The sequence below is a fragment of the Bos mutus genome, chromosome 12 (genome assembly GCF_027580195.1).
Source record: "Bos mutus isolate GX-2022 chromosome 12, NWIPB_WYAK_1.1, whole genome shotgun sequence".
Taxonomy (NCBI): Eukaryota; Metazoa; Chordata; class Mammalia; order Artiodactyla; family Bovidae; genus Bos; species Bos mutus.
Window position 1 is genome coordinate 84,316,447 of NC_091628.1, and position 13,381 is coordinate 84,329,827.

Genomic DNA, 13,381 nt, shown 5'->3' on the forward strand with positions numbered 1-13,381 from the left:
AATGCAAACCACAGTCAATCCTAAAATCAGTCCTGAATATTCACTGGAAGGACTGTTGCTGAAACTGAAGCTTTGGCCACCTGATGCGAAGAGCTGACTCGTTGGAAAAGATTCTGATGCTGGGAAAGATTAAAGGCAGGAAAAGAAGAAGGAGACGACAGAGGATGAGATGGTTAGAAGGCATCACCAACTCAATGGACATGAGTTTCAGCAAATACTGGGAGACAGTGGAGGACAGAGGAGCCTGGCACGCTGCAAGCCATGGGGTTGCAAATAGTCAGACCTGACTTAGCAATTGAACACCACCACAAATGCAGAAAGCAAGGACAACTATCTTTCATTTTATAGTATGAACTGTTTCCAGACAGAAAACAATTTTACTGATGGTCAGGCTGTCAAAAAAAAAAAAAAAACAGTAAAAGAAACTTATTTTTAGCAAAACAGAATAAGGGAGGCTTATTTTGGTAGCAACAGTAGTGCTGCAAGGGTGATCTGTGTGTTTGCTGCGGAATGCTAACTCAGCTCCATTTTAAACTGCAATCCTCAAGACCCCCAGCCAGAACCCAGGGAGCAGGAGAAGCACAGGGGGAGGAAGCCCTTAGTTCCTTGCAAGTTTTTTTTTTCAGATATAAATTTATTTTAATTGGAGGCTAATTAGTTTACAATATTGTAGTGGTTTTGCCATACATTGACATGAATCCGCCACGGCTGTACATGTGTTCCCCATCCTGAACCCCCTACCACCTCCCTCCCCCTTGCAAGGTTAAAGAGAGTCCTCCAGAGAAACTGCAACTGGCTCATCACTTACCACCAGAGCTACTGGGACAATGTGTTTTCAATAATTTTTTGACATTTGTTTCAACCTATGGTTTTGAGATGTTTTAGCTGATTCTTACTGCAATCCTAAACAGACTAGAAAGTGCATGTGTGACTTAGTAGTACTAATAGTCGCTCTGTCGTGTCCAGCTCTTTGTGACCCCATGGACTGCAGCCCATCAGGCTCCTCTGTCCATGGGATTCTCCAGGCAAGGATACTGGAATGCGTTGCCATTCCCTTCTCCAGAGGATCTTCCCGACCCAGGGACTGAACCCATGTCTCTTGCATCTCCTGTACTGCCAGGCTGATTCTTTACCACTAGTGCCACCTGGGAAGCCCATAACCTCTATTATAATGTTATTTAAAAAAAAAAAAAAAACTATTCTAGAAAACCTTATCATCCACCATAATTTGCATTTACCTTAGTAATCTCAGACTTTATGTACAGAAAACACACAAGCCATGCAAATGGTTAAGTCTACAATCTGATCACTCAGAATGTGGAATGCATTTTCCCAGATGGTACACAGTGGTCAGAATCCCAGGCTGGTGCATTCAACCCTTAATATGACTGGGGAAAATAACAGTAGGCTTTAAACTTTAACCATTACTTATACTATTTTTTTTCTGAGTTTCTCACTCGGTTCTCCTGTCTCAGCTCTGATACCTGCAGAAGGACTGGCTCTGCCCTCTTGGCACAAGAGGAGAGACAGAGAGAGAGCAGGTTCTGATGATGTCAGTCCTTCATCAGAACCAACCAGAATGCTGATGTGGAGGGGAAGGTAACTCTGCCTACCATGAGAACAGTAGCAATAAGTTGCTAACTCATTACATGCATAAAGGGTTTCCCTGGTGGCTCAGACGGTAAAGAATCCACCCACAATGTTGGAGATGGGGGTTCGATCCCTGGGTGGGGAAGATCCCCTGGAGATGGGCGTGGTAATTCACTCCAGTATTCTTGCTTGAAAAATCCCATGGACAGTAGAGCCATGAGGTCGCAGAGTCGGACATGACTGAGTGATTAAGCAGACACAGCACACGCACAAAAGAAGGCACTGCAGGGTCTGGAGTTCCTGGGATAAACTCCACTGCCAGCCTCAAATGGAAGCCAATTGTTGGTAGGCTTGAGGTCTGTAAATTAGCGGCTACCGGTTCTTAAAACACCCACAGACTCAAGCCTTGGGTGACTTCCCACAAACTCTTTCAGAGTTTATCTTTTGCAAAGCAGACTTCTACAACCTTGCCTTTTAACAGTTCTGGAGGTCAAAATTTATAAGTAACACCCTCAAGTGAAGTGGTGGTAAAAACCTAGTCAAGGAGGCTATTATTTTTGACAGGTCTAATTTACTGACACCGTTAATAGCTAATTAACACATTAAAGTGCTGAGGCATGAACATATTTGCTCAGAAGTTCTCTGAAGTATAATTTATAGTTAACTTCCTTGGAAAAAATGACAAACATTCCCACTAACAAAAATAGATGGCATAAACTGAAAAAAAAAAAACCTAAAGCCTAGCTTAAAATGCTTCCCAGCTGTAGTTCAAGTGGTGCTTTGAAAGGAATATGGGTTAGCAATAAACAGAAATCACCAGCTCGTTCAACCGTGAGCTTTTCAATTAGTAAAATACCATGACTTTAATGAATTCCATTGGAGGAAACCTTCAAGGTGTCCCTTAAAAGTTAAATGTTTTCCACCCGCACCTTATTTTCCATTTCCAACTAGCAGAAATAAAAATACCCACTTGGTGGAGACAATCTCCTAGCAGCACTCTTGCTAGTTGTTGATTGCAGGAAGAAAAGGAAAAAAAAAAGAACCTGCTTTTCTTCTGCTAGTAGCTTCGTGTGCTTTTAGCAGATCCTTTGCGAGAAGGATGGTATGAGGGGCAAATACGAACTCTGAATTTCAGCTCCGGTTCCTCTCTTTACCTGCTGTGTATCCTTGACTACATTCCCTAATCTCTCCAAGACTGTTTTTGCATCTGTAAAACCCAGGGAGAACAGCACTTACTTCACAGGGGGAATAATATGAACTAAGTGTCTAGTGAGTGGTAAGAAACACATCAAAGCTTCCTGTCTCTAACACTAAGATTGATTCTCGGCAGACATTAGAGTTGGAATCTTAACATGGCATTACATTCAATCTGTACATTTAGCTTTTTCCTTATAGGGAAAACTGGGATAACAATAATACCTCTTGACAATGAGGAATCAGAGCTTTGACCTCATACAGGAAATTCAGAATAATGACCCCATCCTCTGTGTCCAAGAGACACGTTCTTCCACCTAAGATGAGACAGGGGAGAACTCTAAGCCTTCTCTGTCTCTTGGATTTTTCTGTTTAGGTTAAGGGGAGGATTGGCTTACTCAGGGCTGGGGCCACCACACCCCCTGCTAATGCAGCTTTCTCCCTCCACTTCAAATGCAGTATCAAGATGTCCAAGTACACCATGCTGTGGGCAGGACCTGACTGAGGGCCAGCATCCAGCACATGTAGCTACCCCGAAAGTACACTGCAGAGCGTCAACAAGCAAAGGGGCTTGCTCCAGGAAGTTCCACTTGTAAGTGGTGGGAACTGACATCTCTACAGGGAAAAATGTAGCTGTGTGGTTGAACTCCCCCCTTCAAATATTATTCTGGGAGATAATGAAAAGTAAATGATCACTTTGGGATAGGCGATGCCCTCTTAGGCCACAAGAAGCTGAGCCAGCACCATGAGATGGATACACGGGATTATAGGATATATTTCAATGTTTTGTATGAGAAAAGACACCCACATTTAAAAGACAAGCAATGGGCTGAGACTGAAACATATCTAACAAATCAAAGACTGATATCTAGAATCTAAAAAAAAAAACCCAAAAACTAATCATTTAAACCAAGAGGAAACAACTGAACCACGGGCATAAGATACAGACAAGCAACTCATAAAAAGAAAAAAAGTGTTCTTTAAGTACATGATAAGATGGTCAAAATCACGGTTATCAGGGAAATACCAACTAAAAGCATAACATGATAGGTTGCTGCCCATTAAACTGGATGAGAAACTTAGTGGTGAGAATGTGGAGAGAAACAGGTATTCTCATATGCTAGGTGGAATTAATGTGGCAGTATAAACTGACTAATAAAATGAATATTCGACTGCTCTGACAATACTGTTTCTCAGTATTCACGCTACAGAAACATACATATGCACAAAGAAGCAAACAGAAAGGTTTTCAATAAAGCACTAAAGACAGTGAAAACCTAGGAAGGCTTTACCCAACGTCCAACAGTGGCTAAGTCAGTGAATAAACCAGTTTATTTAACAGTACTCATGCAGTCGTTAAAAGAGTTATTTCCATAGGTACCGACTTGGAAAGCTATGTTATTAACTTGAAAACAAGGCAGAACAAGCAGTGAAGTCATTTATGTTTTGTAAAGTCATTTTCTAGACACAAGAGCACATGTGGAAGGCCATTTTGTGAGCTGAGTTGTATACAAATGTCACGCCTCTTCTTTAGAGCTGGATGGCTGAAAGCTATGCTCTTCTTCCTCCTCACTACTCCTCTGGCCCCCAAATCTTTCTAAAAAAATATTTATTTATTTATTTGTATATGTGCCTGTATGTGTGTTCAGTGGCTCAGTCGTGTCCGACTCTTTGCGACCTCAGGGACTGTAGCCTGCCAAGCTCCTCTGTACGAGGGATTTTTACCAGCAAGAATACTGGAGTGGGTTGCCATTTCCTCCTCCAGGGGATCTTCCCGACCCATGGATTGAACCCATGTCTCTTGCTTGTCCTGCATTGGCAAGCAGATTCTTTACCACTGAGTCACGTGGGAATCCCTTATTTGGCTGCCCTAGGTCTTAGTTGCAACAGGGGGGTTCTAGTTCCCTGACCAGAGATCAAACCTGGGCACCCTGCATCGGGAGCTCAGAGTCTTAGCTCACGGACCACCAGCGAAGTTCCCATGCCCCCAGATCTTGACCATGATGTCTATTCTCACCTCAGACACATGGGGTGAGGACTTCACTATTCTACACCCAATCATTTTCATGAAGTATTTATTTCTCGATTGCGGCCTCTGTCCCCCAACTGTCCCATAGAAGGAAGTGCACCTGCCTGGCAGCCTCTCAGTGACAAGAGAGTTAAAAGAGAAGAACGAACGTGTTTAGAACAACTGTCAATCCATATTCCTAAATGGAAACCACAGAAAGGAGCCTGCCTGTTCAAACATCTATCTGGATGTGTGCTCTGCAGGGCACAGGAAATTCAACAGTCATTCCAGACCATCAATGGCATCCCAGCTACTTATTTTACACACCAGGATGGCAGACCCAGGTGTCACCCATCTAAAACCAGATACCTATTCCTTTCCGCGGGGTTTCCACCAAATACCTCCATTGAGCAAGAGTTTGCTTTTCGTGGCAAGCACCATCTCAGGGGAATTAAATTTTGTCTGTTATTTACTCAGCTACACAAACAAAAACTTGCTGTGCTGTAATAAAAGAAAAAGAAAACACCTCAAATCGAGAACTCATGTAAATGACTGTCTTAAAGTTTCTGCCAGGAACGAAGTGCTGTGAAATCCTGGGAGAAAGGAGCCTAGAACTTGAGCAATCAGTGTCACTGTGTGGACAGGTACCATTCCTCTTGAAACTAAAAATAGCCAGTTTTCTTTGTGAACACCTGTTGCTCTAATACAATACCTTATACAGCCCAGCTAACAAGAACAACCTAGAAAACAGTCTCATGAACAACCGGCAGCAGATGTGGACTTAGGAGAGCCACACAGAACTTGTCAGTTTCCCCGCACAAGATTCTGGGTGGCCAGGATTCAGCTACTCTCTGCAGCACAAGCAAGAACTATTTATTTCCCTAAAACTTACAGCAAGAGTTAAAGCCCAGCAGATTCATTTGTAGATACCTAGCGGTTTATTGGAGAAAGAAATGGCAACCCACTCCAGTGTTCTTGCCTGGAGAATCCCAGGGAAGGGGGAGCCTGGTGGACTGCCATCTATGGGGTCGCACAGTTGGACACGACTGAAGCGACTTAGCAGCAGCAGTGGTTTTTTGTGTGTGTGTGTGTTTGGAGGAGGGGTGCCCCTGCAATATTTCCTTTCCCCCAGCCCACTTTTAAAACCACGAATGAAATGGCTACAAGGAGTTCAGAACAAGCAAATTTCGCTTTGACGAGTCCGTTTAAATCAGAATCCAGCCCTTCTGGGGAGTGCTGGCTGGAGAGGGCAAGCCCCCTCTCCGTGACTCTCTGCCCCAACAGTTCTCAAGAGAGTGGGGGGTCCCATAACTCAGTCCTCAACTCCTAGGACAGCAGACCTGCTTCCCTCCATCCCAGTCGCCTCAGAGGAACCCACCACCCAGGTCGGTTCTGCGCGTCCCCTTTCTCCCGCCTCGGGGATCCGGGCTCAGACAGGCGCCCCCTCGGGACAGACGTCCGGGGAAGGCGGGCCACGGGCACCGGGGACTCTTCCCCGGCTCCTCCAGGGACCGAGAGGGAAAGAGCGGCCGGGCTTGGGAAGGAGTCCTGGGCGGGCGGCGGAGAGGGTGGAGGGTCCCGCCGGGGATCTTGAGGCTCAGCTCAGCGGGAGCCCAGCCACGGGCGGAGGAGGGGAGAGAGCGAGGGTCGGGGCCTGGGGGGCTAGGGGATGCAGACCGTCCAGCGCCAGCATGGAAGGAAAGTCCTTGCAGTTGGAGACGCCCGTGGAGTCCGTGACGCACGTCTTCCACAGGTTGGCCCAATAGGTAGCGGTGGTGATGACCGTGCCGTCGATGGTGGACACCTTCCAGTAGTCGGTGGGCAGCGTGGAGGACACCAGCACCCAGCCGGAGATGGAGACCATGAAGGCAATGATCTCCGACGCCGTGCTCGCCATGCCGCCCGCTGCCGCGGCGCTCGCTCTCGCACTCCCCACTTGGCGGCCGCACAGCGACCACCGCGCGCCCGGCCCCGCGGCTCCGCCCCCGTCGCCCCGCCCACCCGCGGCTCCGGCGCTAGGGGCGCGCGCGGACCCGGGACGCGCCCTGGGGGAGCAGAAACGGCTCGCGCGGAGCTGCTACCTGGGTTCCCCTCCAGCCTGCTGGCCCAGCGCGACCCTGTGCGTCCCTGCGGCTCCACTCCCTGCTCGCCATCTCGGGGCTGAGGCACCGTGGAGAGGGGCTCTCCTATTGAACAAATTGGCAGCCGAATGTGGACGACCTGCTGCATCCACCCTCTTTCCCCTCCCCGGCCCTACCCATTGGCAATAGCTTGGCGTTCAGAGTATCTTGTAAAAGCAGAGCAGAAAAAAAAAAAAAAAAAAGGCTTTTGTGTGCCCGGAAAGGACACGGCCTGCTAACGCAGCCCTTGGCCCGCTGAACTCTAAAGGTTTTCGTGCCACGCTCTTTTGGGTGACCCAGTTCAGCTTGTCAAGGAGCGATCACTGCAGCTCTGGGCTCGAAGTCAGCCTTGCCCTGAACTTCTGCAGTTCCTTTCGGCCCGGCGGCCTGCGGAAGGTCACTGCAAGGAGGTGGGTGACACAGGCCTCAATTCAGGACAGCGGTCTGTGCAGAGCCCAGGCTGCAAGGGGATCTCCTTTATGGTCCTGATCGTGACTGTTCCAGTCACAACGCTGGACTGCTGATACCAATGCACTACACGTAGGACATGCATTCAAGACATTTTCCTCTGGGTTCTTTCCAGCTCCCGTTTATGAGTCTCTTCTACAATGGTCTGTATCAGCTTCTCTGCATCTTGTTTTTTTTTTTTTTTTTTTACCAGCTCCACCTTTAGCATCTAACTGAGGGATAAACTCATTCCTTCATTGCTGTCTGAAAGTAAACTTAAAGGTCAGGGTGTACTTTTGGCTCCAGAGGTCACACATTTGGGCAAAGATGAGAGAACAAAGACTGGCTTTATTATTTGTGCCTTTAAAGTTCTTGGTGCGAGAGTGCGCTTTTGTGTCCGACTCTTTGCAATCCCATGGATTGTAGGCCAGCCAGTTTCCTCTGTCCATGGGATTTTCCAGGCAGGAATACTGGAGTGGGTTGCATTCCCTCCTCCATGGAATCTTCCTGAAATAGGGATTCTACCTGTGTCTCCTGCATTGGCAGGCAGATTCTGTACCACTGAGCCACCTGGGAAGTCCAAAGTTCTTGGAATGAACCTCTAAATCTGTCCTATAATAAAGCTAGCTGCTAACCCTGTTTCCTGAAGGAAATCAACCCTGAATATTCATTGGAAGGACTGGTGCTGAATTTGAAGCTCCAATACTTGGGCCACCTGATTCTAAGAGCTGACTCATTGGAAAAGACCCTGATGCTGGGAAAGAGTGAGGGCAAATAGAGAAGGGGGTGACAGGATGAAATGGTTGGATGGCATCACTGACTTAATGGACATGAGTTTGAGCAAACTCAGGGAGATAATGAAGGACAGGGAAGCCTGGCATGCTGCAGTTCATGGGGTCACAGAGTCAGACACGACTAAGTGACTGAACAATAACAACCCTGTTTCACAATGTTTATGCAGGGACACTTTGGTTCATTGTGAAGAATTTCTCAATTCCCCTTTGTCATAAAAAAAATAATAAATGAATATAAAATGAAATTAGAAGTGATTTGCTGTCTCTGGAGAAGAGAGAGGGTTGAATTATAGAAACATCCAAACAGATTTGGGAGGATCATTGGAGATTGTATGGACACACTCCACACTCAACACAATCATCTTATTTCTAGAGATAATATTCAGTTCTAACCTTCAGAACTTCAGGTTTTAGCGCATGGCAAGGTAAAGGAGATCAGTCCTGGGTGTTCTCTGGAAGGACCGATGCTAAAGCTGAAACTCCAATACTTTGGCCACCTCATGCGAAGAGTTGACTCATTGGAAAAAACTCTGATACTGGGAGGGATTGGGGACAGGAGGAGAAGGGGATGACAGAGGATGAGATGGCTGGATGGCATCACCGGGTCGATGGACGTGAGTTTGGGTGAACTCCGGGAGTTGGTGATGGAGGCCTAGCGTGCTGTGATTCATGGGGTTGCAAAGAGTCGGACACGACTGAGCGACTGAACTGACAGCCTTTGAGCAAGTTTTTGTTTCTGTTGAGTCCAAATCTCTCTTTAACATCCATGCAACTGCCATGATTTGCACTGAGAAAACACAAGTTAAGTCCTACTTTTGGGCCCTGCAGGGTATCTTGGAAAGTGTGTGTGTGTGTGTGTGTGTGTGTGTGTGTGTGCGTTTGACCGTTTCACGGCTTGTGTGAATGGGAATACTGGTGAAGACAGTTCACCTGGTGGAATGCAGACGTGATTCCATTACTATGCTCCTCTTGGTCCCAGCTTGTCCTGCTGTCATGTTGGGTTTACTGGGGATCCAGCTTTAAAATAATTTGGGAAGCACGTACCTAACCTCCTCAGTCACCTTTGAGTATTGACAACAAGGTGTCTTCTATTCTTTTGTGTGATTTGCCATTTTAAAATGATTTTATTGTCTGGTTTCTTACCCTCCAGCATATTTACACCATTATTTCTATGTTGTATTTCTTTCTGAATGATCCGCTTTCTTTTAATCCAATTTACTGTTCAGACAACACAAGAAGTCATAATCCAAAACATTCCCTATGGACTTTCCAAAAGTTAAAATGTGCACAGATGTTGGTTTTGTACTTTATTTCCTGGCCTTGTTTGAGTGTCTTTGTTTGCTTGTGATTTCCTTGTGGTAGTTTCTCACTAAAATTGTTGATTCTTTTTTTGCAAGACCCTGACTTACTTTTGACACACAATAAGTCTAGTATTGTGACCTTAAAGACTCATGCAGATCCTAACTTATCAATAAATTGGTTATGAATGCCATCATTTGGAACTAAAGGTACATGGTTTTACAAAAACAACTGTGAAGAATAATTTGGTGTTTCAGACTAGCCCCCACAGATTTATTTAACAGATAATGTAGTTTTGCGAACTGTACTTAAAATATCCACAAACCTATCATTGCAATATAGCTTTCGGAGGAAACAAATTCTAAATTCTAACTTGGACCTCCAAGGAAGACTCTGCTGCATCACCAGACCGTTTAATCCAGAATCTCTGGGGGTGCCTCTGGTAGTGATGTTTCCAAAACTCATAATGCACAGTCAGGTTGGACATCACAGCTCTGACCAGTTGAGATTCATGTATATAAACAGTCAATTTAGCAAACCGGATGATTTATGTTATAGAGAAAAAGAATATTCCTTTCTTGGTTGAAAACTTTGAAAAAAGAAATACTCTTTTACTATAGAGATCATAACACACAGCTTCAACTTAAAAGGGTTGAAAATACCACAAACAACCCATAAATTATGAACCGTGTGGCAGCTCTATTAGTTCCTTTGCCAGCTGAAACAGACTAGGGTCGTTATGCCTGTGGACTTGACTAATTTTCTTTTACTTTTATCCTTTGTCTGTTCTGTGAGGTTTCACAGCCCCAGACTTCTCTCCGCTGGCATGTACTGCGTATTAACTATGGAGAGTGACTTCTTAGAGCCCACAAGAACCTGACCGAAGGATGAAAAATATTAACTTTCCTTAACACCTAAAGAATATTATGTAGAGAATCAAGTATTTACTTAGAAATGTCTTATATCTATCTTAAGCTTTTCAAAACCAGTTTAGTCAGAAGAAACCACGTCATCTAACATAAGAATGTCCAAAAAAGGAAGACAGATTGAAGAGAGTCTTTTTAAAGGAAGTAATGGATAAATTACCTATTTCACTTTAAGATTCTAGAGTCCCAAATAACCTTTGCAGTTAATCTGAAAACCCGTTTACAGAGTACCTTTCAACCGCTAAATGCTTCCCTAATTTTTTTAGGATTCAGTTTACTGAACTTTTTATGTAACTATTCATAACAAACCATTCTTAATTTCAATTCAAAAGTGAATACAGTTAGAAAGTTACTTCTCCAAATTATTCAAAATAACGTCTTAATTAACATTAACTTGGTCTTTCCAAAAAAAAATAAGCATTGTTTCTTTTCTGATATGAATAGTACTAATTTATAATAAATTTGACATAAAGACATTAAATGGCCTGAAATATATTCTGAGCCTTTCCACATTTGAGAACTAAGCTGCTGAGACTTAACATCGGAAGTTAATTATTTGGTATTATTATGGTTGTTAAGGAAAATAGAGGATTCCCCCACCCCACACTTGTTCAGTGGGAGTGAAACCAGTTTAGCCAACTGAACCAGAGATTTGCAGAAATTCTTTACTTGAGATTCAACTCAGCTGCCAAACAACACAGGTGTGCCTTTTAACAGCTCAAGGATTTTCTAAGCATCAAATCTGGTTTCAGTATACACTAGCTCCTTCTTAGATTCCAATGAGGGGACATGCTGCTCACCAGGTGGGCAGGGACTAAAGTCCTGATAAATGCGGTATTAACTTAAAAAAACAACAACTATTCATTAGCCAAATATTGTTACACTACCTTCAAGAAAACATTAACACCGATACTAAGATAGTAAAATAGCATATCTGTATTCTTTTCCCTTCATTTCCCCTAACACTCTCAGTTTATCTTAATGCTCTATACTAATTCTACAATACTTGTTAGTTACTTAGCGTGAAAGCTTCTGCGTGAGAGGAGTAGTTACAGGAACGAATACTCATGCTTATCATTGCATCATTGACCATATATGTGTGTCTATACATATAATATTTTTTTGGAAATTATAAGGAAACAGAGGTTTATTTTGACATCTGGTACCCTCTGAGGCTAACTGCATCAGAAGTTAATGCCGTATATCTTAAGAGCTTGTCTTTCATACATTCATTTGAAACACTAATTTCCAATTCTTGTAACCAAACAGGACCCTTCCCCCACATCCTCTGCAGTAGTTTCTTTCTAAGGTGTTTGGATAATGGTATTTCATGCATCTTTCCTGAGTTTTTCAGATGGTAAAAACCACCAACCAAATAGAAGGAATTAACTCCACGATAGTCTTGGGCATGTAGCCCTCAGACCTACTGGTACCCAAGGATTGATTAAAATTAGCCACCCTGTTACCTATCTCATAATCAATCAATCAGTCAGAGAACTGTGCACAAGATGACCACTTACTCTGTGACTCTCCCCCTCTCACCTGGCTGTTAAAAATGCTTTGCTGAAACCTCTAAGAAAGTCTGGGGCTTTTTAGGGCGGGAGCCACAGGTCTCCTTGCATTGTCCTGAAGTCGACTTTTGTCTGCTCCCAACTCTGATGTTTCCATGTTGTTTGGCTTCACTGTGCGTTGGGCACATGAACTTGTGCTCAGTGACTTTCTGAGGTATATTAAGACTATCTAGATTCCTCTTGAGCACCTGGAGAGTTTGGGGTGCCAGTGGCTTATAGCTGTCTTGGTGAATACAGCTCCAGTCTGGAAAGACTCTCACTCTGGGATGCTGGGACTTCTAGGACTTGCTGGTCAATGAGCATCTTATGAGTATTAATTCAACCAACCAACCCAGATTGTATGTATATATGTGTTAGTTGCTCAGTTGTGTCCAACACTTTGCAACCCCTTGGACTGTAGTGCACCAGGCTCTACTGTGCATGGGATTCTCCAGGCAAGAGTACTGGAGTGGGTTGCCAAGCCCTTCTCCAGAGGATCTTCCCAAACCCTGCCTGCAATGCAGCAGACCTGGGTTCAATCTTCCCCATCACACCTGCAGGGTCTCCTTCTTATCTGAGCTACCTGGGAAGCCCATACCCAGGTAGAACAGCAAGTAAATCTGTGTGTTTGGGGCAAATCATTTCATTTTTCTGAGTTGAAGCTTCCTCATTTGAAAAATGAAGTTATTTTGTATGGACTCCAAGACCACTTTGAACTCTAAAAATCTCTGAGCCCATGACTTGTAATGAACACGACCAATCAGACAAAATCAACAAGGAGAGAAAACAGGCAAAGGATTCCCTTGGTGTCCTTGCCCCTTTCTTTTTTACTCACTTCTTGACATTATTCTCCCTCCTTTGCTATATTTGGGCTTCCCAGGTAGCACAGTGGTAAAGAATCCACCTGCCAATACAGGAGACCCAAGAGATGTGGGTTCAATCCCTAGGTTGGGAAGATCCCCTGGCAGAGGTAATGGCAACCCACTCCAATATTCTTGCCTAGGGAATCCCATGGGCAGAGGAACCTGGTGGACTATAGTTCATGGGGTCGCAAATAGTTGGACTCGACTGAGCACACACACACACACACACACACACACTCAGTTTGCTACATTTATTTTTTCACAAATTATTAAAAAATTCATTACGGTGACTGCAGAACATTAAACTAAGTGAGGGTCATTTGTGACTGCTCAGGTCAATGCCCATGAAGTTGGTTCCAAATCCTTGCCCTGGGAATTGCTTTTTAAAAAAAAAACAAAAAAACTTTTTATTGGAGTATAGTTGTTTTACAATGTCATGTTAGTTTCTGCTGTCCAGCAAAGTGATCAGCTATACATACACATATATCCCCTCTTTTTCAGATTTCCTTCTCAGTTAGGTCACCACAGAGCACTGAGTAGAGTGCCCTGTACAGCAGGTTCTCATTAGCATTCTATTTCATACGTAGTCA

At 44.3% G+C, this 13,381-nt stretch overlaps 1 protein-coding gene across 2 annotated transcripts in view; it reads right to left on the reverse strand.

Annotated features, from left to right (window-relative positions):
• Positions 1 to 13,381, reverse strand: part of CLDN10 (claudin 10) — a 104,505-nt gene that overhangs the window by 13,703 nt on the left and 77,421 nt on the right. The window contains exon 1 of one of the 2 annotated variants that reach the window (XM_070380819.1): positions 6,470 to 6,754. The exons of the other annotated variant lie outside the window; for it this stretch is intronic. Coding sequence (XP_070236920.1) covers positions 6,470 to 6,689 — 220 coding nt within the window. The 5' untranslated portion in view covers positions 6,690 to 6,754. Of the gene's footprint in view, positions 1 to 6,469; positions 6,755 to 13,381 lie in introns of those variants that run through there. 2 annotated transcript variants of the gene reach the window in all.